Source organism: Rhynchophorus ferrugineus, unplaced genomic scaffold (assembly GCF_030347505.1).
Source record: "Rhynchophorus ferrugineus isolate W39M unplaced genomic scaffold, kcgeb_rfMv2 rfM1, whole genome shotgun sequence".
Taxonomy (NCBI): Eukaryota; Metazoa; Arthropoda; class Insecta; order Coleoptera; family Curculionidae; genus Rhynchophorus; species Rhynchophorus ferrugineus.
The window spans coordinates 5,846,648-5,874,449 of NW_027472580.1; the positions used below are offsets into that span (position 1 = coordinate 5,846,648).

The 27,802-nt window shown below is 32.1% G+C and overlaps 1 protein-coding gene across 6 annotated transcripts in view; it reads left to right on the forward strand.

Annotated features, from left to right (window-relative positions):
- The window catches only part of LOC143202962 (SH2 domain-containing protein 4A), a 175,571-nt gene that overhangs the window by 141,771 nt on the left and 5,998 nt on the right, over nucleotides 1–27,802 (forward strand). For 4 of the 6 annotated variants that reach the window (XM_076415029.1, XM_076414996.1, XM_076415006.1 and 1 more), the window contains 4 exons: nucleotides 17,668–17,878; nucleotides 18,493–19,038; nucleotides 21,960–22,181; nucleotides 25,334–25,525. In XM_076415029.1, the coding sequence (XP_076271144.1) occupies nucleotides 17,683–17,878; nucleotides 18,493–19,038; nucleotides 21,960–22,181; nucleotides 25,334–25,525 (1,156 nt within the window). In that variant the 5' untranslated portion in view covers nucleotides 17,668–17,682. Of the gene's footprint in view, nucleotides 1–5,774; nucleotides 5,815–6,158; nucleotides 6,326–17,667; nucleotides 17,879–18,492; nucleotides 19,039–21,959; nucleotides 22,182–25,333; nucleotides 25,526–27,802 lie in introns of those variants that run through there. The other 2 variants (XM_076415036.1, XM_076415016.1) reach the window with 2 other exon arrangements.

Genomic DNA, 27,802 nt, shown 5'->3' on the forward strand with positions numbered 1-27,802 from the left:
ACTAACATGGGTGGTATCGTCTGCATATATTGCCACAGTAGCTCTTTATCCGGTCAGTAGATTGCCTGTATATTCAGTACGTTGCCTTGCAGAACTCCTGAATGTATTGGATGTATTTTGGATCAATTCTTTCAGCTCTTATATTGATTTATTGAATTTTATTTTATTTTTTACAGTTACCTGTTTTTTGGTACTGCACATGATATATGTATGTTTTTTCCTGTAGATGTTTTACTGTTAGGAGTTGGGTACCATTCTTGTAAAGTTAATTGCTGCTGTTTCTATATCGATCTTCGTTGTTAATGGTTAATTTAAATATATTATTGTACCTACCTTTTTTCTAAACAGTGGTCAGTTAGTTCCATTATTACTCAGAGAATGTTGTTGTTTGATAAGTCAGTGACTTTTTGAATTTACCACACAGTAACCTCAAATTTATCACTGCTTAAATTGTAGTAGACTATATTAGTTCACAGCAACTTCAGCCCGACTTTCATAGCCTTACATCCTGAATTACGATTCTTGTACGAGGAATTTACCGACTAAGGGTGTTTTTCAAGGCATAGATATTTAATAATTGTAATAGTTTAGGGCTAGAGATTTTCAACATCTTCAATTCATTATTTGTGGCCTTACAACTTCATTTGAAATATTTTCTTTCGAATTCCACTTAACTACATCAAGGAATGCTTCGAGAAAGTGCGAAACTATTCTCAAATTTAACCTCAACGTTTTTTCTATTCTCCGTAAGTAATTTGATCCCGGTGAATTGAATCAAGTTAAAAGAGAAAATGCGGTATAATCTCTATATACTAAATCCATCAAAATTAATTCACAATCTCGGTAAAGTTATTAGATTCTATTTATATCATATTGTTTCAATAATATTATTGTTTACAGTCTTTTATTGCGATTCTTGACAATCTATTCTGTCGATTAACAATGACGCGCACTTCATTTTAATTGATATTTGTACGTTTTATTAACCGATACCTAGTTAAGCCGTATAACTTTTATTAGCTCCATAATGATTGATTTTTTTTAGTACAGATTGGACTTTAGTCGCATCTATATAATCTAATATCAGTTGCGATTCATAGGAAAGTTTTTTGGCGCCATAGTTATAGTGAAATAATGTTTGAAAATTGCGCCATTGTTTGTTTAAAATTTTATTGATGAAATTGTTTTTTATATTTTATATATAAATATATTTAAATAGCACCTTTTGTATCATATAATAATGCAGGTGTGTTATGTTTAGTGTCTGTATTATATTCTCTCTGGTTCTTTTCTTAAATTAGATAAGATTTGACCAACTTCATTACTTTCAATTTCTATACCCAGATAACATACTTAAAAGCCTTTACTTATTCTAATAATAATGTTCTCTCTTTGCTTGTTCTGCCCTCACCATAACTTCGTTTTACTTTTATTCATTATCATTAAATATTTTGTTCTTCATTCCCTTCTCAAAATATTTCATTTGTTTAAGATTTTCTGTAGGTGTTCAGGCTTTTCAGTTGGTACTATTATATCATATCCAAAAGCTGGTGCCAAAATTTTTATTTTTATCCGTATTTTTCTACTCTATATGTAATTCTGTTCCGACCATTTGGTATTTTTTTACTAATCCATTCATTAGTATTAGAATTGTTGGGTTTAAATTTCCGTCTTGTCTTAGCCCTGCTTAGATTTCGAAGATGTTTGATTTGTAATAAAGGCATTGATATGTATGCCGTATTGTTCTTGAATTCTCACATTTATATTAGCTACATGACTTTGTTCTAACAGGTCAATTGAAATGTCCCTGGCGTGACACATAGATGGCGCTATTAGAATTAAATCCATATATTTTTTTGTTAACCCTAACCCTCAAAAGATGCGTGTATAAATTTGACAGCTGTCGGATCATTAGTTTGTGAATTATAACATTTTGAGTGAAGCAACTTTTGTTATTGTGAAAAAAATTGATAAAAAAGAATTTTGCGTGTTAATAAAATATTGCTGTTTGAAGGGAAAATATACAGTTGAAGCTAAAGCTTGGCTTGATGCCGAGTTTCCGGACACTGCCCCAGGAAAATCAACAATCAAGGATAGGTTTGCTAAGTTTAGACGGGGTGAAATGATTAAAAAATCGACAAAATGATTTTGAATGACCGTAAATTGAAATTGAATGAAATAGCAGACATTGTAAAGATACTAATTGAACGTGTACATCATATCATTGACAAATATTTGTGTATGAGAAAGCTCTGTGCAAAGTGGGTGCCCCGCGACAAACAACGAGTTGCTTGAGAGAAATCGCAGCAGTTTTTGAAGGTGATCAAGAGTAATAAACCCGAGTTTTTGCGTCGATATGTGACAATGGATGAAACATGGCTCCGTTATTTCACTCTCGAAGTCTAATCGATAGTCATCCAAGTTTAGTGCACACGATGAACCCGCTCCAAAGCGTGGAAAAACGCAACAGTGGGCTGGCAAGTTTGGAATAATTTTCATTAACTACCTTGAAAAAGGAAGGATCATTAACAGCGACTATCACATAGCGTTATTGGACCATTTGAAGGACGAAATCACCGAAAAAACCGGCCGCATTTGACGAAAAAAAAGTGCTGCTTCACCAAGACAATGCACAGTGTCACAAATCAGTGAAAACGATAGCAAAAATCTATGAAATGGGCTTCGAATTGCTTCCTCATCCACCGTGTTCTCCAGATTTTCTGTTCACAGATCTCAAAAGAATGCTCGCTGGGAAGAAATTTTCGTTGAATGAAGAGGTAATCGCCCAAACTGATGTCTCTAAAATAGTGTCGAAAAGTTGGAGGGTGGCTATAATCAGTGTATCACCCTTGAAAGGAATTATGTTAACTAATGGAATAAAGAAACTAATTTTGCCAAAAAAATGTATTTTAATATGGTAGGCCGGGGACTTTTCAATTGACCCGTTAATAGAATCCATAGTATATTTTCTTACTTTGTTTAAAATTACCTTTTCCAAATCAAGAAGTGCTACAATTTGATCTAACTCGTAGGGTTAGGCAGCGTTTTTGCTAATTGCTAAATAAGCCTAAAAAATAGGTTAATTTACGACATCACGTTAGAAACCTCTAAAATTAGCAATGTTGCCTTAGTATATTATGCATGTATCATACATATAAACCTTCCTCTTGAATCACTCTATCTACTGAAAAAAACCGCATCAAAATCCGTTGCGTAGTTTTAAAGATTTAAGCGCACATAGGGATATAGGGACAGAAAAGGCGACTTTGTTTTATACTATGTATTATAATAAACCTAATTTATATAATCATACCGGTTATAAATTAGAATGAACACAATCATTATGGAATTTTAGTTATTGCTGTTAATATAAATGTATTCTAAAAACAACTTTTATATTATTAAAGAAGACAAACAGGTCAATAAACCGTCTTCAGTCAATATGTCACTAGGTTGATCATTATATAATATAATAACGATAATTATGGTTCTTGTATTTTTGGAATTTTGAAATATCATATGAATATGTAGTATAATATTGAGAATTCAAAGAAATAATTAGTTAATTTCTTATTAATTACATTAGTGATAAATCACAAATTTCTTTAAAGAAATCTCATGTCAGTCAATTTTTTAATTAATATTTAATTAAATATTTAATTATTTCCTGGTTAAAAGAAATTATTTAGATTGTTCCCAGTCGAACAACGAACTGAAAAAAATAAGACACCGTATTCGCATTATTTACATATTTCCAAACCTAAAAAAGGCTCGATTGTAATATTTTTATTATATATGAAGTAGTATGACTATGAAGTAAAAAGGTGATTACTTTGAAAAACTATAATAACAACATAATTTATTATCAAATATTGTAATAACATATATAACAAATTCTGAGAAATATTAAAAACAGATATATCTTAATTCAGCGTAAGATGAATCTGTTATTTATATCAATATAAATCTAAAATTAAGTGTTTGGGTTCTAAATAATTTTGATTCTAATAAATTGAAATAATGACAACATAATACGGTATTTATTTTTATCTTGGTAAAAATTAATATTTGAAATGTCTGTTAAATTCATAGAAATTAGGCATTTACTTCATTTTGAAAACTAGATGTTTTATTATACGGATTAATTTGGTTGTAGAGAAATGAGTCACAGTTTATCCTTATTGCTATTTGTGCCGTAAACATCTTTGTGGTAAGTAACACTATATTCTTATACCTTTAATAGGACTAACTAATAATGTTGGGCTACTTACTGAAAAATATGTTTATTATATGTTTGTTTTTGGTTTATTGATGTTTTAATCACATTGATAAAGATTATACGGAAAGAAACATAATTGTTTGAAAAAGTTATCAGTTATTTTAAAGGATACAGAAGCAGTTATTTGTATTTAATGAACTTCGCGTTGTCTCTTTTATAGTCTTATCATCTCTCAACATTTTTAGCTGACTTCAAAAAAGAAGTTCTATGTATATATGTATATGTATATATATATATATATATATATATATATATATTCGGCTATATATATATATATATATATTATATATATATATATATATATATATATATATATATATATATATATATATATATATATATATATATATATATATATATAGCCGTTTCACATATTTATTATCTAATCTAATCAGATATTTGTGTTATATAGATATTAATGTTATAGCTGAATGAAAAGTCGGAAGTAGTTCAGTGTAAAAGCCATTTAGTTTGCTTTTCAAGCACTAACTATATCGCCTGAGAAATCGTAAAGTTGTTGTAGGAAACTTTCTATGGTATTATGATATGATAAGATCGTTAAGTTCACATGCAGAGTTCGCGGGTTCGATTCCCAACAGGGCAGCAACTTCTTTTGTTCTAGTTTGATTGAAACATTTGTCAAATCACCTAGACTGGGTAGTGGACCCCAGGGCCTGAAGAGTTCCTTATTTTCAATCATTATTTCCTTATTCTTATTTTTCCTGTACTTTTACTTGGGCTATTCATTGTAATACTTAATAAAATAACTGCGTAATTTAGTGAGTAAATATTTAAAACTAAAAAGAGAAAAATAAAATATTTCTAACAAAAAAATTGAACCGATCTCAAAAAATAAATAAGGAAATCAAAAATCAAAAAATAATCAAACTTAGATTTTTAAAACAAAAAGAAAAAGTTTTAAAATAAAATATGTACTTAATATTCGTTGTAATAACTAAATAAAAATAAACAAAAAACTTATTTAACTTATTTACTACACGTATTTTTTATTCTACTATATAAACACAATTTAGCTTAATACCTACCTAAACCTATTTTTTTGTATTTACAATATTATTTTAACTACTACCAACTGATCTGTTTGAAGTTGGTGCCCAATCCAAACAATACAAAAATAATAATATAATTTTGTGAAATATACAGAAAATTTAGTTAACCAAATTAAAAATAAACAAAACAAATCTAATTTGTTACTCGGTCATGAAGAACCAGCCATAGCATCATTTAATCAACAAACACGCCTCAATCAAATAGAAATGTGACTGAAAAGATATAAAAGCCAACGAAACAAAATCCAGTCACATAACTTTTACGCACCGTAGAAGAACATGTACACCAGTCTATATCAATAAGTGGCAATTCTCGAAAGTAGATGATGCTAAATGTCTTAGTATGTACCTAGATCGACGCCGAACTCGGAAGAAGCACATAGTCGTGAAACGAAAACAACTTCGACATATACTCGCTCGCTAAAACGTCTAACACCATCCAAATGGACATATATAGAGTTTAAAGTAAGCTTTACGATAAGAACCATTGAGAGTAACAAAAAAAAAGTTAACACATTGATAATTATAAAGATAAACATAAATAATTTAATCGCAATCAAGTGACAATAAAGGATTTTTATACTAGGATTCCTTTAACCTTGACTTAGTTGCCGTTTACTGGATGTATTTTGATGTTTACGTTTGTTGCCGTTAGATCATGAACCACATGTGTATTCGCATTTCGCTAGCTCGATGTCTCGTCCGCATACTTCACATTACGTCAGCTTTTTATTGCCTTAAATAGCTTCATTGTTTTGTAGACAAGATGACATCGTCACGGTGCTTATTAAACCAGATGAAACTAAAATTTTGTCGCAGATAAAACGCGCGAACCGTCGCGTCCGCAGTCGGTACGTTCGTTAGTCGTTTTACCTTTTCTATAAACCGTTGAAACAGTGTAGTGGTTGTGTTTGAATCAAAAAGCGGTGCTGTGTGCGTTTGAGAAAAAAAGGTGTGGTGTTTCGTGCAGTATTCGGTTAGTATTAACCAACAAAAAATTTGTATGAAGTATCATCTAACCTTGTTCGCTATATATACTTATCGTTAGGCCTATAAATTAGTTTTAAAGGATTTTTGGGAAGCGCTATTGTGATCGGTACAGAGTATTTTATTCAAAGTATTGTCTAACGATACGCCTTCTTTCAATCAATTTACGGATATCATCTATATTCTCTATATCTTGTGGGTACGTCTCATATGTCAGAGCAACTTGTAATCAAAAGTAACAAAATCTGGGCAATACGGCAGGTGGCGACGACTTTAATCTTCTTTCTTGTTTAGCAATGATCGAGCCTTGTCATGCTGAATTATAACATTGTTGAGTCTTTGCTCGTATTCCGGCTATTTTTCGCGCGGTGCTCGTCTCAAACGCATTAATTGTAGTCGATCTCCATTGATGGTTTCATCAAGTCCAGACTGTTGACTGTCCAGAAGGCTCTGTGCCTGTATGTCCAAACGTGTTGTGTATTTACGTGTTGAAATCGATGGGAAATTGTTGCCGTAACCTTCACACAGTACTCGATGACCTTCAGCCGCCTTTGTCTTTAAACTGAAGTACAAAATTAAAACTTCCCGCAAATAAGAATTACACAGAATCAGATCAGGTACAGAATCAGATATTTTCATAGCACTGAAAAAATATTTTATTCACAGTTGGACGAAGTGACATTCTTACTGTAAAGTGAAGCCTGTCAGCGAAGCGTCAACATAAAGTTGGTACAAGTGTACCCCGTGCGAATATACAGTAACCGTCTAGTGTAAATTATTTAAAATTAACTTATACACCTGATAGTTCGATTGAAAAGTTTGTTGGTATTCTTGGGTGTTTGTGAAGGCGAATAACTGTGTTTCAATAAGTTTGGATCATATTGATAGTTGATTTATTTAACTAATCCCATAGTTACACAGCGTAGGTCCACACTGGCTTCAAAATGTTATTATTGTAGAGTGATTATTTAGATTAAACAGCGACATTTTTGAGACTCATAAAGTTCTGTTCGTTTTTAATAATTTTTAACGCGCTCGTTCATAAGTATATTAATGATTATTTATTATACTTTTTGAATATATTATATAATTTATAATCATATATAATATTGGAATATATAATTGCGGGTGGAAAATCTAATCACTAATCGGACAGATTATCAATGAAAGCTGTAATAAAACATTCTGCTAAACATCCTATTGAGAGGTGACCAATGATATCTATTTCATTCTTTCGTCTGCTTAGCTCACGTATAATATACCACCTGAAACTATATATTATCAGTCATGAGAAGATTGTGAAATACACACATCTTCGGAATATGTTGTTCTATCAAACAATATGAATCCTTTGTTTGTTTTTCCATATTTTTTATTATTTAATTATTATATTGTTACTAGTCGTTTACGAGTAACCTACAATTTGTCTTTATGATAACTTAAGTATAGGTATATAACTGGGAGGATCTGTTGGCCTTACCTCAGTCTCTGGTGAAATAATGTTTATATATGTCACCGGTGTATTTTTTATTAAATGCTCACTACACAACACTACACAAGATCAGATGGTTTAATTCTTCTGAATCTGTGTCCTACCGGTGGTATCCAAACGTTACAATACATCAATATTCTTATGAGAATGGAGTTATTCCTCCTGTCCCCTTGCAATTCTCTGGATTTCTTGACTGACTGTAGGTATCTGAAGGTCTCGATGCAGGTAGTAGTATTTGTAGTAGTAGTATAAAAAATTGTATTTTGTTTATGTTACTTTTTGCAGAACATCCCCGTATATCTATGTAGGTTTCAGTATTTGCTTATATAATAACTATTTATTATGTATTGACTTTTCTTCTAACTAGCCAATACATTTTCATATATTTCAATTCCACTTCCTTTCTTTTCTTCTTTATGTGTTTTTTCCAGCAAGATTCATTTCGAGATATTTTATATCGAATGATAGTATTATTTAATGTTATTGGTGCTTGTGCGGTCTGATTGTAGGTAAATTGCACATGCACAAATTTACTTTCATTAATTTTTATTTCCAAGCTTGTGTCCAATTATTTATACTATCACTTGCATGTTGTAATTTTCGTGCGACTTTTTCACTATTATCTCTCGACAGCTATAATCGCCATCAGCAAATGTAGCCATCATAATATTCTCCCTCTGTGGTATATCACAAGTGTAGAGTAGATAAAGCATTAGCCCCAGTACACTTCCTTGTAGTACACCTGCTTTAGCTTCTTTTATTGTAAAGTAAGCTTCTTCTTGTTTAACTCTAAAAATTCTAGCTGTAATGTACGATTTTAGTAGTTCGGTGTGTTATTTTGGTAACATTTTTGTAGTTTCTGTTGTTGTAGAACAAGGCCTTCATGCCAAACCTTATCGAAGGCTTGTTGTATATCTAAGAATGTAGCTGAGCATCTTTTTTTACTTTCGTAGGCTTTTTCAATAACATCTGTTCTTTTGTGGACCTGGTTAATTGTTGAAGGCTTGTCAATAAACCCAAACAGGTCTGTTGGTATTAGGTTTTTTCTCTCTATGAGTTTCTCCATATGCAGTTTGATTTTATTTCAAAATTTAATGTTTAATTCTGTGTTTGTTATTGTAACGTGATTTTATGTTTCTACTTAATAAGTCTTTAGCGCTACAAAGGGATAACAGTTTTAATAAATAGCCTACTATGTATAATATTTTCTAAGTTTTTATATTTACTAATTCTAACAAATATTATATATTTTTTTAATTAACAGCTTCAAGCTAACATATGTAGTGTAATTTAAATGATATAAGAAATACTTACTCCGACAGAAAACACTCACTGGATTTACGAAATGCATTTAATAGAGTCAATAGGTCTTTGATATTCAACATACTACATTGCTTCGGACTCATGGGTAATATCCTGGACTTTGTAAAGAATTATCTCAGCAACAGATCTTTCCGAGTCTGTTCGGGAGGTTTTCTCTCCTCCACCTACCCGCTCTCGACTGGAGTCCCTTAAGGATCAGTTCTAATTGCGATTTTTTGTGGACGACATAATTATTTATTGCTCGGTCAAGTCTTCAAACTTTGGAGAGAGGTTCCTGGTGCTCCTCCATCGAATTCCTTGTCTCTCCTTCAAAGTCCTTTGTAATCCACATCTGTCGGAGGCTTAAGTGTCGGCCGCAAGCACATATATATATACCAATGGCTCCAAATCTTGCAGCGGGATTGCAGTGCATTTGTGGTGGACAACTGGGTTTTCCGTTTCAAGCTCCCTGAGCTTCTCACACGGTCACTTGATGACTTCGAGTCCGCCTGCTCACTGTGATTTTGTCACCGTGCCCTATTTCAGTCTGCCACATATTGAACGAATGCCTTAACAGGAGAAAATATCGACAGAGTCCTCGGATTTTTACGAAAGATTGATTTTCTCCATAGAATCTAGCCTATAATAAGATTAGATTACTGCTCAAATAACGATTACCACTTTGGTATGGGTGTTGATGTGTGCTGTCTGGATGGAGCCTCTACTTCGTTATGGTTGTGTTTGTAGTCCTATTTTTGTGTTTATTTTAAAATTGTATTTACACTATTTATTCTTTTAGATGGTGGCAAAAACTGACTTAAAAATAAAATTAACTCATTTGTTGCATTGTATTGGAATGAAAATATTTTTATTAAGAAAATGAATTGAATTAACGTCTCCAAAATGTCGACAATGAGAGTGCGTTGACGCGAATTTCTACATTTTTACTGTTTTTGCATACACCAGACCAAAAACAACAACGCGTTGGTTAATTAGAGCGTTGTTTAGAGGTATCCACCAATATAAACCTCCAATATAACACGATCAACATAAAAAATAATGTGTAATAACTCTATATACAATAGATTATACATATGGTTTTTGTCGAACAGTTTACTGTTATGAAAACAATATATAACACAAAGAACCATACCTTGACTAACAATTGGTTTATGATGAAGAGATGTTGAAGGCAAAGAATGACTTAAGAATTGTAATACATACTCTGCACTAAGGAAATCAACTATTGTTGGAGGTTCCGGTTGTTAAAAATTAGCAGTTGTTTCGTTAAAAATCAAAAAGTGTTCTGGAAGTGTTTTTGGTGAACAGCGAAGAGAAGTTTCCTGAGACAGCTGATACTTTAAAAATATTATAATATAGCAGTGTTATAATTTTATACAAAATTGACCATCTGTAAGTTATTTTCGAAATTTTTATTGTTTTTGCATACACCAGACCGATAACAAGAATGCAGTGATCAATTAGAGCTTTGTCTAGATTTATACACCAATATAAACCACCAATACAAAACCACCAACAACAAATAATGTTTAACAACTATATATGACAATAAATGATACATTAGATTATCTTCACTGTATTTTGATCAGCGATATCGTGAAAATGTGAAGTATTAATTTTTTCCATTTAGTATTATTGAGTTGTTCAGTGTATGTAGACGCTAATCCTGGAATGTTCAAAATTCTATAGTTTTTTCTACTATAATTTCTCCTGCTGATTGTTATAAAGAACTTTGCCGAAGCCCATCAAACCTTTTTAGAAACTTATGATGATACTGCTCCATTATTTCTCCATTCTTTATAGTTGTTTCAATGATTTAAAAGTATTACTTTTGACCAGAAATTTCGTAGAGAGAGTAATAAAATTTAAATCCTAGAAAAAGAAATAAAATAAATGTATTTTTTCTGAAAATCTTTATTACTAGTGTTAATATAACACAATATTTGCACAAATCACTTCCCCCAAAGTCTGTTTAATATAAAGTTAAAAATAATTGTGTCTTATTATATAAAAAAACAATTTCTTCAAATTTTTAAAATTATAATGGAAATTAACTTTTGTTATCTTTCATTGGGAGTGATGACGTTTTAATTATTCCTATAGTATTTATGCAGCATGATACGCAATCTCTTTTAATCTTTTAATTGATGATATTCAGGTGCTTATATTGCGGTGTTTGCTTATATTCAATGTTTTTAGGATTCTGATAAATTCTTTGCGATTAAATATTGTTCCCAATAAAGTTAATGAATAAATGAAGATTTCTAAATACGTTGTTTTCTGGCACACTTGAAATATGCAATATGAGTTCTAGATAACGAATACTGTTAGTCGTCGAAGTTTGATAGTAAAATATAAAGGTTCTTCGTGAACCTATTACCTGAAAACCTGATTTCATGATTTATTTAAATACTTATATTTAATGACTATTCGTTATCCAATTACCATTATAAAATACAAGAACTGTTGACTATTATAGGTTAATTTCGATTTTATTTGAATTGCCTTTATTGACGATACGTTACTCCACAAATATCTCCGGCATTGGCGCATGCGTATATTGATTTAATTTTAAAACAGTTGTATTTACTTACATTTTTTTAAATTGTGATAATGTCAAAAATACCTATTAAGCAGCAGAAAATTATATAAGCAGGTAAACAGGTTCAAGAGGTAAATAAAAATTATTGAATAAAATTAAATAATAAAAAGAATTTCTATATGCCTTTCTATTTTTATAAAAGCACCATATTTTACATCTTTAAATAATTAACTAGAACTCCAAGAATCATATAAATAAACGTTACCAAAAAAAGATCAAAATCGTTTAGATTAAACCCAGCCAATATAGTTAAAACCAAACGAAAAAGCCATGGTGGTGGCTTTATATGAAATTTTATATTCTTATTTATATTCTTTTTATGTTATTTATATGAAAGCAGTGAAATTCTCCTAAAAATCTCCAAATACGATCAACTATAATCGGTACTATTCTTGATCCGCAAACTCCATTAATGAATTAACTACCTCGAGCTTTCGATTAACATATTGTACATTTACTAGCCTAAAATGAATGGATTAAACTTTAAATCATGAAAATGTTTAAACTTATTGTTAATTTTCGGGGTATATGTTGTAAATTCGTTATTATTTTTCAGTTTTGCCAGTGCTTGATATTACCCTCATTAATGTCATTTTTTTTTTGTTTTCTTTGAAGTAGAACGAATAAAAAATCTGATGCGATACAGCGTAAATTGAAGTAAATGAAGTCATTCATTTAAGATGCGACATTCACTGCGCTGTTGAGGAACACATTCAGAGATGCAGAATAGTTTGGATATGTCAATCAAATGAAAGGTGTACGAATTCCTCAGAAACCTTTGTCATGAATTCGACCTTTTGGATCATAGAAGACTTGGATCAATATAATCGAAAACAACTTGAGAAATAGGACATTGTCATTGTCCGAGGTCAGAACTGTAATGTATTGATTGAGAAGTACTCTCTCCCAAGGCCGGCTATTGATTGATAATGATGATTGATGATAGTATAACTTACGCTTCTCTCGTACAAACGTTTTCAATTTGTTTGAAATTTTTATATTTTAAAATTTGGTTATGATATAATTTAAGAACTCATATTTTGATTAAATTATGTCTAATTTTTTATTTTTATGTTTTTCAAACTCGTATTTTCCTGATAAAAGCGGCAAGATAAAATAATCAAATGTAAACAATGCAATTGCAAAATATAATCGTTTTATTTATTTTGTTTCGTTACATTGATAACAACTGGTAACACTTTAATTTATATTTATATTGGCTTGTTCTAGACAGTGTACATATCATATACAAATTATTATATACTCTTTTTTGTAATATCTAATGATATAAAAGTATAGAAAGAATGTTTTCAGTCGTAATAATTTTTTTTAACATATTCTTTCATGTTTATGAATTTACTCTTAGTAAATCAATTTTCTCATTGGCAAGTTTTTTCCCTTCCCCATAAAGAAGTAAAATATAACATGAAATCTCAATTTTCGAAGTGCAATAACTTCTGACTGAGTAAACAAATGACGCTATCTTTATTCCATTACCTATAGTACAGTTTCAATGTATAAACAACTTTGTCTACTGTTTTTGTTAAATTATCATATTTGCTCGCTTAATGAACTTATTTACTATTTTGTATAATCGCTGCAACAAAATGTTAATATTGCTTCTTTGAGTATTCACTGATATAGGGGTTTTTAAAGGTATTTATTACATTGTTACTAGTCGTTTCCGAATAACCTACAATTTGTCTTTATGATAACTTAAATCTAGGTATATATCTAAGAGGAATAATCGACCCTATCTTATTGTCTAATAATGTCCATGTATTGCTATTTCACACTGCTATTTTTCTATTAAATGCAATAAGGTAATAGATAGATAGCCTGAGTCCTGTTATGGTATTGTCCAAGAGTTGTATTACTTTGGCGTGAGAATAAGTCTCCAGCCATGTCTCCTTGTGATTCTCTTGATTTTCTGAGTGACAGTTAGTATCTGAAGGTCTTGGTGTAAGTAATCAGTCCTGTAGTATATCATCACTTTGTTCTTGCACTTAGAAAACTTGAATTAATATTACGTTTCACGGTACATTCCTATAATTGTATTCAAAACAGGTTTAATACTTGCTTGCATAATAACAATTTATTATGTACTGATAATTGTGATTTTCTTCCAATTAACCAATACATTTTCCTATAATTTAATCTCAGTTATTTCCTTTTCTTTTTTACATGTTCCGTTTAGCGAAGTTTTGCATCAAAATTTATTCCCAATTTGTTGTTATATTGAATTATAGTATTATTTATTGTTATTGGTGCTTGTTCAGAAACAAAACAACTCATCAGTCTTGAAATTGAATGGTGCTATATTGCCATATATAAATAACGTTAAATATTTAGATGTGACACTAGATGTCAAATTAAAATGGAAAAAGTATGATAAAAATTAATTTGCCGAACTCAAAATAGAATACAAATTAACTCCTCGAAAAAAAAAACCCAAAATACCAATTCACAGTAACATACCGATCTATAAATAGGTGTGCACACCAGTGTGGCTAACAGGTCAATTGAAATGTTTCCGGCCTACATTTTTTTTGGCAAAATTAGTTTTTTTATTCAACATAATTCCCTTCAAGGGTGATACACTGACTATAGTGACCCCCCAAATTTTCGATACCATTTTTGTAGTACGATTTGTCCTTTGTTTCAAAATATGCCTCAGTTTCGGCGACCTCTTCATTCGACGAACATTTCTTCCCAGCGAGCATTCTTTTGAGATCTGGGAACAGGAAATAGTCGGTCACACTTTGCACAGAGCTTTTTCAAACCCAAATATTCGTAAATTATATGATGTACACGTTCAGTTGATATCTTTAGACTGTCTGCTATTTCATTTTATTTCAAATTGCGGGCTATTCAAAATCATTTTGTGGATTTTTTAATGTTTTCGTCGGTAACAACCTCTTTTGGGATGCGTTCACTGTCTTCGGTGCTCATTTCACCACGTCTAAACTTAATGGTTGATTTTCCTGAGGCAGTGTCCGGAAACTCTGCATCGAACCAAGTTTTGCTTCAACTGTATTTTTTCCCTTCAAAAGGCAATATTTTATCAACACACGAAATTCCTTTTTATCCATTTTTTTCACAATAACTCAAGTTGCTTCATTAAAAATGCTATAATTCACAAACTAATGATCCGACAGATGTCAAATTTATACACGCATCTTTTGAGAGTTAGGGCTAAATAAAAAACATATGGATTTAATTCTACTAGCTTCATCTATGTATTAGGCCGGAGACTTTTCAAGTGGTCTGTCACGGCCTTATGACACGCTTTGATTTTTCTTGGTCAAGTTTTCCATTTTCGTTTTTTTTTATGGAATAACCATGCCTTTTGTATTTTGAGTTCAAGAAAATTAACAATGATTGGAAAAATATATATTTTTTTACCTCTGACCGAAGTCCGATAAAGGCTGATATTTTGGTCGCTCCGATCGACTCTGTTTATGTATTTATGATACATTTTATTAGCTGTGGTTGCTGAATACGGTTTGAAGCAGCTGTATTCCGACAGAATTGGAAATCACGTTCACAATTCTGTTGTCCCGGCTTGGTTGGCGCAGTGATTGTTTAATGGTACAGAACTGTAGGGCTGTACTAGTCCAGAATAAGATGTTGCGTAACGCAGTGGATGCACCTTGGTTACATAAGTTCTCAGAGAAGAGGGAGTTCCTGGGAACAGTCAAGAAATGACGTGAAATTGAAAGATTCGCTGGAAAACATACAACCCAGCTGCACCTCCATGAAAATTCCGAGGGGCCTCAGCTACTGCATGGGCGACACTCTGTTCGTTGATTGAAGATGACTAAATCCTGAAACTTGTGTGATAGTGCGTGAGTGAAGGGGTGTAAGGTGTCAGAACAGAACTGAAGACGTCGAAGGGCATCCTATAGTGTGTAAATTGTAATAAGTCGTTAGAAGTAAATTAATGGTTGGTCTAGGAGACTATTTTTAATAATAAATATTTTTTTTTAAATTAATGATTGTGCTGTCTGAATATACGTGAATATAACGATATAGGGATGTCAGCCGCGGAAATATCAATATTTCGATATATATTTAAAATATTGATATACCGACGTCGTTTTTTTTTTAAATACAATATATCAACGAACAAAAAATGTCGACATGTATTTTTATCAACTCTACTTTTCCACGTAAAATTTATTTGATGATCCGTGGGAGAAATCTCAGAAAGAAAGTGAAACTCTCCTTCAAAAACTCTAGGATTTTTATATCGATATTTTTTTGGAATCCTCACACTGAAATATAAGTAAGAAAATATACAAGTAAACAATTGTGATTCTGCAGTAGTTGCAAAACGATAGAAATCATGATAATGATTGAAATGATGAAATGTTATGAATGAAATGTTGTTCAATCATGAGTGTGTTGAGAATTACTTGTTTTGTATGTATATAGTATACTAGCGACCCGCCCCGGCTTCGCACGGGTGCAATGCTGATACTAAATTAAATACACTACAGAAAAAATATGGACGTTGTATATAAAAACATAGCGGCCCGCTCCGACTTTGCACGGGCATAAAATATATATGCCTATGTCACTCAATGAAAACATGATTATAATCGATCCAGTATTTTTGGTTCATTCATTACTGCCCTTGGCCTGCACGCATTAAATTTGGAGTAAAACAATTCCTCTTCCCCTATACTTACTATGAAGATTTCCTGCTATCTTTGGAATATCTAAATTCATACAATTTTTATTACATTACACATTTTTAAACGCAAATTTTAAATTTGTAATATCTCCGAAAATATTTGTTTAATTTACATGCTGTAAGGAACCATATTGATCTATATTAATTGCACACTGTATTTAAGGTACTTAATTCGATAAGGATTAATGCCGTATTGCTTAAAATAGCTTCGTAAATAAGCCATTTTCTCACGTAAAAAGTAAACAATAAAAATGGTTAATGTGGGTTATCCCTAAAAGATAAACATATACCATCGCGGACTTTTTTGTAGACCTTTTTATGGTGTACAATACTGTAGTACATTAATTTGATCTAACTCGTAGGGTTAGGCAGCGTTTTTGCTAATTGCTAAATAAGCCTAAAAAAATAGGTTAATTTACGACATCACGTTAGAAACCTCTAAAATTAGCAATGTTGCCTTAGTATATTATGCATGTATTATACATATAAACCTTCCTCTTGAATCACTCTATCTATTGAAAAAAACCGCATCAAAATCCGTTGCGTAGTTTTAAAGATTTAAGCGCACATAAGGACAGAAAAGGCGACTTTGTTTTATACTATGTAGTGATATGTATATAAACAGTAATCACTAAATATAGGTTCACTCGAGATATTTTGCTTTGGTTGGTGATATACATAGCAATTGAGAAGGAATAATAATGGGACTGCTACAACATTATTGTAAAACTTTGATAATACGAAAATCATTTTTGTAAACATTAATCAACCGATCCTTTCCATTTTCACTTTAACCATTGTGTTGTGTAGATGCCCACATTTTATTATGGATAAATATGCGCCACAATAATGAGTACAAATAGTGACTATATGTATTGAAAATAATCGTTCTTTTATTGCCACTCGGCGAAAATTGCGTCAGTGGTAGCGGGACTTTTAATCAACGTTGTAGCTATTATAATAAAAAATTATGTCATTTTTATCATATCTTGATTATTTCGACTTTATGCACATGATCCAGATTCAATATAATGAGGATTTAAATCTTGTGATTGTGGAATGTTTTTTACACTTTATCGTTGACATACGACTTTAATTTCTGGTATAAATTATCACTTTTATTCGAAAATTATTTGTTTTTATCAGTACTTATTTAATTGTCATGCAAAATATGACTGTTGCGGAATTTATAACTAAACCCGTCGTTATTTACAGATATAATCCAGCAAAATGCTGCAACAAATCCTACGAGATATGTATGTGGATCCGGAGATCTTGGCGGAGTTGGACGAACAACAAAAGCAGACGTTATTCTGTAAAATGCGGGAAGAACAGGTGAGGAGATGGAAGGCCTGGAGCGAGAAGCTTGGGGATGAAGCACCCAAAACGAGAAGCAATAAGAAGAAGAATGTTAACTTTCTTTCAGGTATGTGTGTAAAAGAATTTTTAATTACATCTTTATGTATCATATTAGACCAAAATGGTGTACCGAATTTTTAACATATCTAGGCTTAAGTATGTAATGTTATGATTTGACATATATAGTCCACTGACATCAAGCTTCAAAAATTTATACCTCATTGAAAATACCAAATTTCGCGCCCAAAAGCATGCATTACTTCATTCCATATGCTTTATTCAATTGAGAATGATTTCTTGTGTTACTACCTACCATTCGGCATATTCCTCTTGCATTATACATGGATCATCATCGAGTAATGCTTTTTTAAACGCTCTTTGTCTCTGGTATCAAAATCCGCAGTATTCACATGTTGAACTCTATGGAGCATGGTTTGTATAAGATTTATACAGCATTCTATCATCTGCCTTTTTAAGGAACTGAAAAAATTTGTTGTTCATACTTCGACAAAATGACACATACTTCAACATGTAGTTGGTTACAAATGCGTCCAATACAATTTAATACACAGTACACAACACCATCTATTGTGAATCTTTTAAAATTATTATATTGGGCAATATAATAAATATAAATAACTGACTATTAAAACAAATGTTAAGAAACTCTTTTTGTTATAGGCTCCGATGGTGAACCTTGGGTGTGGGTAATGGGCGAGCATAAAGACGATAAAAGCATAGAAGACATCCTGAAAGAGGAAGCCATAGAAAAAGCCAGGAAACAAGCGGAAAAGGAGGCAGAACAGCTAAGGAAACAAATGGAAGCTCAGTTATCCGAATACATCGAACTGAGTCCGAAAATCGGAGAAATTGCCGACTCGAAACTGGAATACGAGGACGATATGGACATATATTGTTCCGTGGACGAACTCAGAGAGAAGATCAACGCTCAGAACCTACAGAAACCGCAGAAACCTCTCGCCAATTACCAGCTCAACTCGTATCAGTCGAAAAACAACAAATTCAATAAAAGTAACTTTATCGACACCCGCGATGTGCTGCAGCTGAACACGCAGAAGGTCGCTCAGAAAGTTGCTTTGTGGGAGAAAAGACTGACCGAAGAGAGAACAACGGAAATATTCCGGAATATCAGGAAAAAACAGGAGCAGGTCGCTAGAGAAGCCGAAGAAGAAGAGAAGAAGAAAGATCAAGTGTGGAGAGAGCAAGGTAACGTTTATGATATTGTTTTAGAAACATTATAGGTAAAATTTTGGTGTTGGGTATTATATTTATTTATTACAGTTATATCTTATTCTGTTTTGACTTTATCATTTGGGATACGAAGTACTTTTAGACTACACGAGCTCGACTTCACGCACATTTGTTCTTTAGTTACACAAGTATACACGGTTTTGGATCTGAGCCACCAAAATCTGACAACACAAGCACTCAACACAGGTTGAACTGAGTCTTTTGTAGTACTTGGGATATGTTCGATCAGTAATCGCTCAATCATGCTTTCGTTTCAAAATCCTTGGTATCACCTTTAGACTTTCGCTATATCTTGGTATAACTCCTTACTCCTTACTCGTCGCTTGTATTACCCAGGTTTTGTCCGAAAAAATGAAGATGTGAACTCTTTTTTTCATAACATCTTTATTAGATACGCTTAGTACAATCTTAATTATAAATTAATTTATTACTACTTTTCATTTGTACTTGGATTAATTCACAAGCAAGACGAGTGCTAGAAAATACATCAATATGTATTCCTCAATTATAAAATTATAATAACTTAAGCTATAGTTTACACTTTATATAAGTTTGTATGGTTTGGTTCGCTTCAATCTCCTGACATCCTGCGCGCTGTCCAGCAGTTGTATTGCTTCCACGTTAGTATGATTTAGTGATCTTCGTTCGTTTTTCAATTCGAAATCTTGGATAACTTTGCAAATCCATTTGATTTCCAGGTCATCGTGCAGTTCTTCGTTGGTTGCGTAGCGAAAAGCATTGGTAATAAATGGAAGAACCTTGTTTTGATAGTGTTGTATGACTAGTTGATTTGAATTTTTAGTGCAACCCCATATCTATACCCTATAGGTCCAAATTGGTTTTATGATTGTCTTATAGATCAACCTCTTTGATTATAGATCAAATTGAAATGTATTTAGCTGATTCTGCTTGGGGAATCTAGCATCCATTGAATGATATAATTAAGCTTTTATTATTTCGCCGCAATGCAAAATTAACGTGGACAGATTTGGATCTATTAAGTTGAATTTTCCAATCTTTCGTCCCTTTGTAGATTTTGTTGACTGCCACTTGTACTCTTCTACTGCTCTAGGCAGAGATATGTCGTTTGCCCTAATAATTGTGTCATCAGCAAAGGTTCCAAGTAGTGTTTCTTTTGTTGTTGGAATGTCAGCAGTGTAGAGCAGATATAGGAGAGGTCCTAAGACGCTACCTTGTGGAACTCCAGCCAAAATAGTTTTAAATGTCGAGAATGCCATTTCGTGTGATACTCTAAATTTTCTTCCGAGAGGATGTGACTAGCAATTGACAACAGTTACGCGGTAACAATTTGGTCATTTTACACATTAATCCCAAATGCCAAACCCGATCAAAAGCTTCTGAGACATCCAGGAATATTGCAGGGCAGTATTTCTTTTCCTCAAACGTCTTTTCAATAAAAAAGAAATCTGGTATTATTACAACATTTTTAACACGTTTAAATATTAGTTCCTCAAATAGTTTTGATATTGCAAGTTAGCAGCGTAATAGGCCTGTAAGTTTCGACTTGGTCCGCAGGTTTGTCAAGTTTTTTAAGCATAATTATTTGTGCCACCTTAAAGCATTCTGGAACATGCTTCAGTCTTAAACAGACATTAAATGTATATGTCAGCATAATGATTGCTGTTCGTGGCAGTTCTTTCAATAATCCAGGTGAGATGTCATCTATACCAGGAGCTTCTTAGGATTGAGGTTATCAATTTCAGTGGAAACTTCCATTAGAGAAATTGTATTTAGATTTACATCGGGTTGATAAACAGGAGATGTATCCATGATAGATTCTATATCATTAAGTTGAAATATTTTAGCTAAGTATTGTGCGAATAATTCAGCTTTTTCATCGTTGCGTTGAACCCATTCATTTCGATGATTTTTAATTGACGGTACTCGAATAATTGGTCTTTTAAATCTTCTAGTTGCTTTCCTTAGTGAAGAATCTTTGTCTGCTTCTGGGCTTAATTCACTTACATATTTTTTAAAGTAATTCTGTTTACATTCTTTTATCTGTTGATTCGTCTGATTACTAATTCTATTAAAAGTAGTTTTGTCTGCAGCGTTTCTGGTTCTGTGCCATACCCTTCTAGCTTTTCGCCTTTCTTTTATCATTTCTATAATTGCGAGGGGATAAATTACTTCATATTCTGATTCCTCTCTTGCTATTGACAGAAAATGTATTTTGAGATACATTAGAGTTTCAATCTTGTGCTAATATTAAAACAATTTGTCCATTACCTGCTTGTAGCTAGTTGACTTGTGGTCACTGAGAAAGTTGTGAATAATACCTTGAAACAATGTCCATGCTGGTGATTTATCAGGCGTTGAACATGCCGTTTGTAAACTTTGTGTCAGCCATCATATTTCGATTATCACATCCGATGAATATCATCATTGCTCGTAGATGATGAAGACGAAGTAGTTCTTAAGGTATTTCTTGTACATTTACCTGAATAAATTGGCAATAAACAGGGAACTGGTTTCAACACTGATGGTACGTCAGGATATTTATAATGTGTTATATTTGTAGATTTATATCTATAACATTTATTGAGCAAAAGTTCTGTTCCCTCCATAATATTGACATAGAAAATGATACACTTGTACAGCATCACTCTGTATGCATTACAAACCAATTTAGGTAGCCATGGCTTGCTACTATTTATACTACAACAAACTATACGGCAAATACGTATCTTTGAATCCTTATCTTATAATAAGAATTGAGCCTATACAAACCGTCCAGTACGACACTTTCACTACTGACACCAACTATATCACCCATAGATTTTGAGCATTTTAGAGTCTTTTTTCAGTCAATTTTTGAAATTACAATGTATTTAAATGTATTTTTAATCCATTAGAACGCAAAGCCAAACAGGCAGAAAAACAAATTCGGGAAATTGCCAGGCGGGCCAGGGCGGAACACCGTCTTACCGCAAACATGGAGATCGATACGAATTATAGTACCGTCAACGCTGGAGTACCTCCTGGTAGGCAAGCAGTGCTCGAATGGTACAGACAAAAGGAGAAACTCAGGTTAGCTGGCGTAGATCAGTTCAACAATGTACAACCGTGGTTCCATGGTAAGTAATTTTATTCACTATAGGATTAAATTTTGTTTGTTTAATTGTGCAAAAGTGGATAAATTTATTAGTTCTTTAATTAATTAAACATTCAACAACATAATAACAAACAACAACACAAAAATAATGAAAATTTTAAAGATCGGACCTAGAGAGAGATAACAATAACGTAAAAATCGTAAAAATAATTATGATATACGAAAGTATTTTTCTTATTCACATTTTATATTAGATATGCTTAGTACAACCTTAATTTACTGATTAATTTATTACTATTGTTCTACTGTACTTGTAGTATGTATTTCCTAAATTAAAATTAAATTAGACTATTTAAGCTAATATTAAAACTAAATAAAACTAAATACTTATATACCAGTTGATGTGGCTTAGTTTGATTATGATTTTCTGCGTATTATCCAGTAACTGTATTGTTTCTTTGATTTTGAGTCTGATCTGATCTGCTTTTGGTCTAATGTCATGTTTTCAATTTAATATAGACAGAGTTGGAGCTATTAAGCTGTATTTTCCAGTTTCTAATTCATCTCTAGATCTTGTCGACTACCACTTGCACTTTTCTTCCTAGGCAGAGATATCATTTTGCCATAATAACTGTATAGTAGGAAAATGTTCCAAGCACTATTTCTTTCGTTATTGGGATATCAGTACTGTAGAGTCGATACAGGAATAGTATTAAGACACTCGCCTGCGAAACTCGAGCCGAAATATATTTAAATCTTGAAAATGCCTCTTTTGTCGAAACATATTGTACATAGTTCCATATTGTGGAAATGTTTTAACCTCCGACCAGTTAGTTTTCCTGTTTTTTAAATTCATTAAATATAAAAATAAATGTCAGTATCATTATTGGCTTTTATTTGTACTTACACTTATCTGGTGATTATAAAGATAACATATATAAGTTTCTAATACCAACATGTAATAAAACAAATAAATAGACATATCCTATTTTTTTATAGTCTACTATTTAAGTTCAACAACTGATACATAATGCGCATTATAATAATGCGTAGATATATCAACATATTTTCAAGCATTAATTAAATCATTAGCGCTCCCTAATATACATAATATGAATACATTTTTCATCATCATATAATCACATCTTATTTATTATTTACTTATATATAATATGCATGTTATGCACATCCTACATATATAGTGCTGGTATTCTATTGTTGTTCAAATTGTTAGGATTCCCAATAAGGCATTGGTTTTCATATTTCAAATACATTAATATTATTTAAACGTATCTTAAAATGGTCAGTACCATTTAAATAAAATTCTGGATTGGCCCACAGGAGATTTTAATAAAAAATTAGAAAAACAGTATATATATATATATATATATATATATATATATATATATATATATATATATATATATATATATATATAGTCTATATAATACATAGGATAATCCTGAAGACTCCCTGGTGGCCAATCGTCCCTCTAAAGTACAAGGAAGGTTTCTAATATATGAGTTAACATGTACCGTTAGGTATCTATTACCTCCAAGTCCAGCAATGTGTGAACATCCATTGTAGTGACAAAAACCATCAAGAACAATGACCTCAACGACACTTCATAAAAATAATTACGTTAAGTCTACATATACATAAATATTAAGTTATGAGTTTCAGTAATTACATAGAAGGTCATGGTAATCTCAAACAATTTATTTGTTGAGAAAAATTGGTACAATATATATTGAGCAAAATATTTTCCATTGTCCTGTACAACTTTTTCCATTATTCTGGTCACGCAGCGATATTATATGGAAAGAACAATGTTGGTTTGGTAGAAATCCAATAATCGGTATATTTTAGTATTTCTCCAGTATTTCCAACCCGAATACCAACCAAGCCATACTCTGAACGATCTGAACAAGTGGTAATCACAAGATGGTATGTCTGGTGAGTAAGGTGGATGGGCAGTACCTCATTCGAGTTGCAACAGTGTATTGTTAACAACTCTTTCAACGTCTAGAAGTGTAGAGTTGTCACGCAAGAGGATTTGGCTCTGTTACCTGCTATTGCTGTTCTTTTTTATTGTTGTTAAGTTTTAGCATCTCGTAATACACTATACCTTGCTGATCCTATGATATCCACAGCAAGATCTGGACTAACACATGATACTTTATAACATGTAGGATTGTCATAGCAGATCCACTTTTCATCGTCAGACAAAATACGTCACAGAAAACTCTCCTTCTTTTGCTTGCCAAACAATGTAACTGTTATGTAAACATATTATGTGCCCGGCTGACAACTAGATATTAATTATCATGATAAAGAAATGTTATGAAGAAAACCATTTTATTTCTCTGTTTAGATTTAAGATCGATGAAAACATAAAAAATCAACCTCATTAAGTAATTCAATGCGGTTAATCTAATTTGAACGATGATATAAAATTTCCTTTTTTTTCGACAAACAAGCGGTTAGCATTTAAAACGAGATAACAGTTATAATAACTAGCTGGGTTTTTTGTTAAATAATAGACTCCGTGCAACGCTGTGTTTGGTTGTCCGAGGTCGTCCAGACTTATTTGGTAGCGAAATTATTTTTGAAAGTTATGCTACTCCATCGAAATTAAATTTTGAAAATACATATTTTATTTCATGAAAGCAAATAATTGGCCTTAATCTATTTATCAGATGATCACATTAGGCTTGAGTCTAATAGGATTTATTAGTTAATTGCATGTATTTTGTTAATTTCTTCACTTTAGAAAATAATTTTTTCGTCTTGAATATACTAATGTCACACCATTATGTATTTAATAGTTTGTTTATAAAATAATAAAAGATGCTCTGTCAGTGCCTATTCAGAAAATAAAAAAATTACTTCAATAAAAATTGTTTTCGTCTTGAATATACTAATGTCACACCATTCTTTGCCAAAAACATATAGCAAAACTACTAGTGATGTCTCTTCATTATTAATAAATAATAATTCTATTACCATTATTTTCAGTAGATGTTTCTAATTAGAATTAATAATTTTCTTAGTAAAATAGTTACCTACTTTTAAATTGACGCTAGATTTATAAAGATAAATAATGCAGCGCCATCTTTGTTCCATTCAAGACTTGAATAGCGTATGTTATACTGATTGATTTCTTTTTTTCAGGTCTGATAACAAGATCTCAAGCGGAAAAACTGCTGTTGGACCAACCGTATGGGACGTTCTTAGTGAGACTGTCGGAAAAAATCTGGGGCTATGCCATATCCTACAGGGCCCAAGAGAAATGTAAACATTACTTAGTAAACGCTTCGCAAAAATATAGTTTTAGTGGGAATCAACTAGAACACAATAGCTTAGGTAAGATTATTATATTCCAAAATCAATGATAACAAGTTAATAATAGTTCACCAAAAAAACAAACAACATATTAAAAATTTGGTTTGAAGCAACAGGTCAATTGAAATTGTCTGCGGCCTGCCATAGTAAAACACATGTTTTTGGTAAAATTAGTTTTTTTTATTCAACATAATTCCCTTCAAGGGTGATACATAGTTTCGGCGATTACCTCTTCATTCGACGGAAATTTCTTCCCAGCGATCATCCTTTTGAGATCTGAGAACAGCAAATAGTCGCTAGGGGCCAGATCTAGAGAATACGGTGGATGAGGAAGCAATTAGAAGCCCAATTCATGGATTTTTGCCATCGTTTTCACTGACTTGTGACCCGGTGCATTGTCTTGGTGAAGCAGTATTTTATTTTTCTTCAAATGCAGCCGTTTTTCGGCGATTTCGTCCTTCAAACGGCCCAATAATGCTATGTAATAGTCGCTGTTGATGTTCCTTCCTTTTTAAATCGTCAATGAAAATTATTCCATGCGCATCCCAAAATACAGACGCCACAACCATGCCATCCGTTTTCCCACGCTTTGGAGCGGGTTCATCGTATGCAGTCCACTCGGATGTCTATCGATTAGACTTCGGATTGAAATGATGGGGCCATGTTTCATCCATTGTCACATATCGATGCCAAAACTTGTGTTTATTACGCTTCATCATCTTGAAACTCTTCTCTGAATCATCAACTCGTCGTAGTTTTTGGTCAAAAGTGAGCTCGCGCGGCACCCACTTTGGACAGAGCTTTCTCATACCCAAATATTCGTGAATGATATGAATGAATAATATGATGTGTTCAGTTAATATCTTTAGAGTGCCTGCTATTTCAGTCAATTTCGATTTAAGGTTATTCAAAATCGTTTTGCGGATTTTTTGAATGTTTTCGTCGGTAACAACCTCTTTTGGGCGTCCACTGCGTTCACCGTCTTCGGTGTTCATTTCACCACGTCTAAACTTAACATACCCATCCCTGATGGTTGATTTTCCTACGGCAGTATCCGGAAACTCGGCAATCAAGTCAAGTTTTTGCTTCAAGTGTATTTTTTTCCTTCAAAAAGCAATATTTTATCAACACGTGAAATTCCTTTTTATTAATTTTTTTCACAATAACAAAAGTTGCGTCACCCAAAATGCTATAATTCACAAGCTAATGATTAGGCAGCTGTCAAATTTATACACGCGCCTTTTGAGGGTTAGGGCTAACTAAAAAACATATGGATTTAATTCTAGTAGCGCCATCTATGTGTCAGGCCGGGACTTTTCAATTGATCTGTTACTAATGATATTAAGTTAATAATATTTAACCAAAAAACAAACAAAATATTACCATCGATCTGCTGTTCAGTAAATTTTTCCTCCTTACATTGCTTATGATTTATGAAATTGAAATAACCTATATATACAACTACATGATTATATTCCAATATTTATCATAACAAATTAGTAGCATTTAACCAAAATAAAATTAATAACTAGATATATCCTATAAGGGTGTTCAGTAAATGTTATCGCTCAATAAGGAAATTAAGGATTTCGTGGTTTGAAATATATTTTAATGTGCAATCTATTGTTTGAACTTCCATGAATCTCTTACGTTGATTTAATTCATGAATTTGAAATATATAAAAAACTAGATGTCATAATGACATAATATTTTTCTTTGAGTTCGAGTTTGTGTTAGAGAAGGTACTTTGTTTTGATTTTAAAAACATATTTCCTCTGTGAAGTAAATCAACTTTTCTATCAGCCAATGACAGGAAATCGATCTTATATGTACTGTGGTCATTTTTTTACTTGTTATTTTCATCATTTTACACCATAATTTTGTACGCCTTTTTCCCATTTTTCTAGCAATATGGTGTTTCGGGCTCGATAGAATAATGTTCGCACTTCTTCACTATTTTGAAACTGGCTGCCAATCAACTATCCAAGTGTCAAAATATATCAATCTGAATAAGCGGTAATCACAAGGGATTTGAAATTCCTATTCGAAATATTGTTGCATGGTGTGGTCTTAGCCACATGCAAGAGGATCATTTTGCGTCTGTTATTCGCTATTGCCGGTCTTTTTGCAACAATACGTCATCCAGTTTGTTAGATTTACATCGGTAGATATCTGTAGTACTAGTTTTATTCGGTTTTAGTAGCTCATAATGCACTAAACCTTGATGATCCCACCAATATGCCCATCAAGACCTCGTCAAATATTCCGTTCGGTGTCAATGTTGATGGTTCTCTTGGA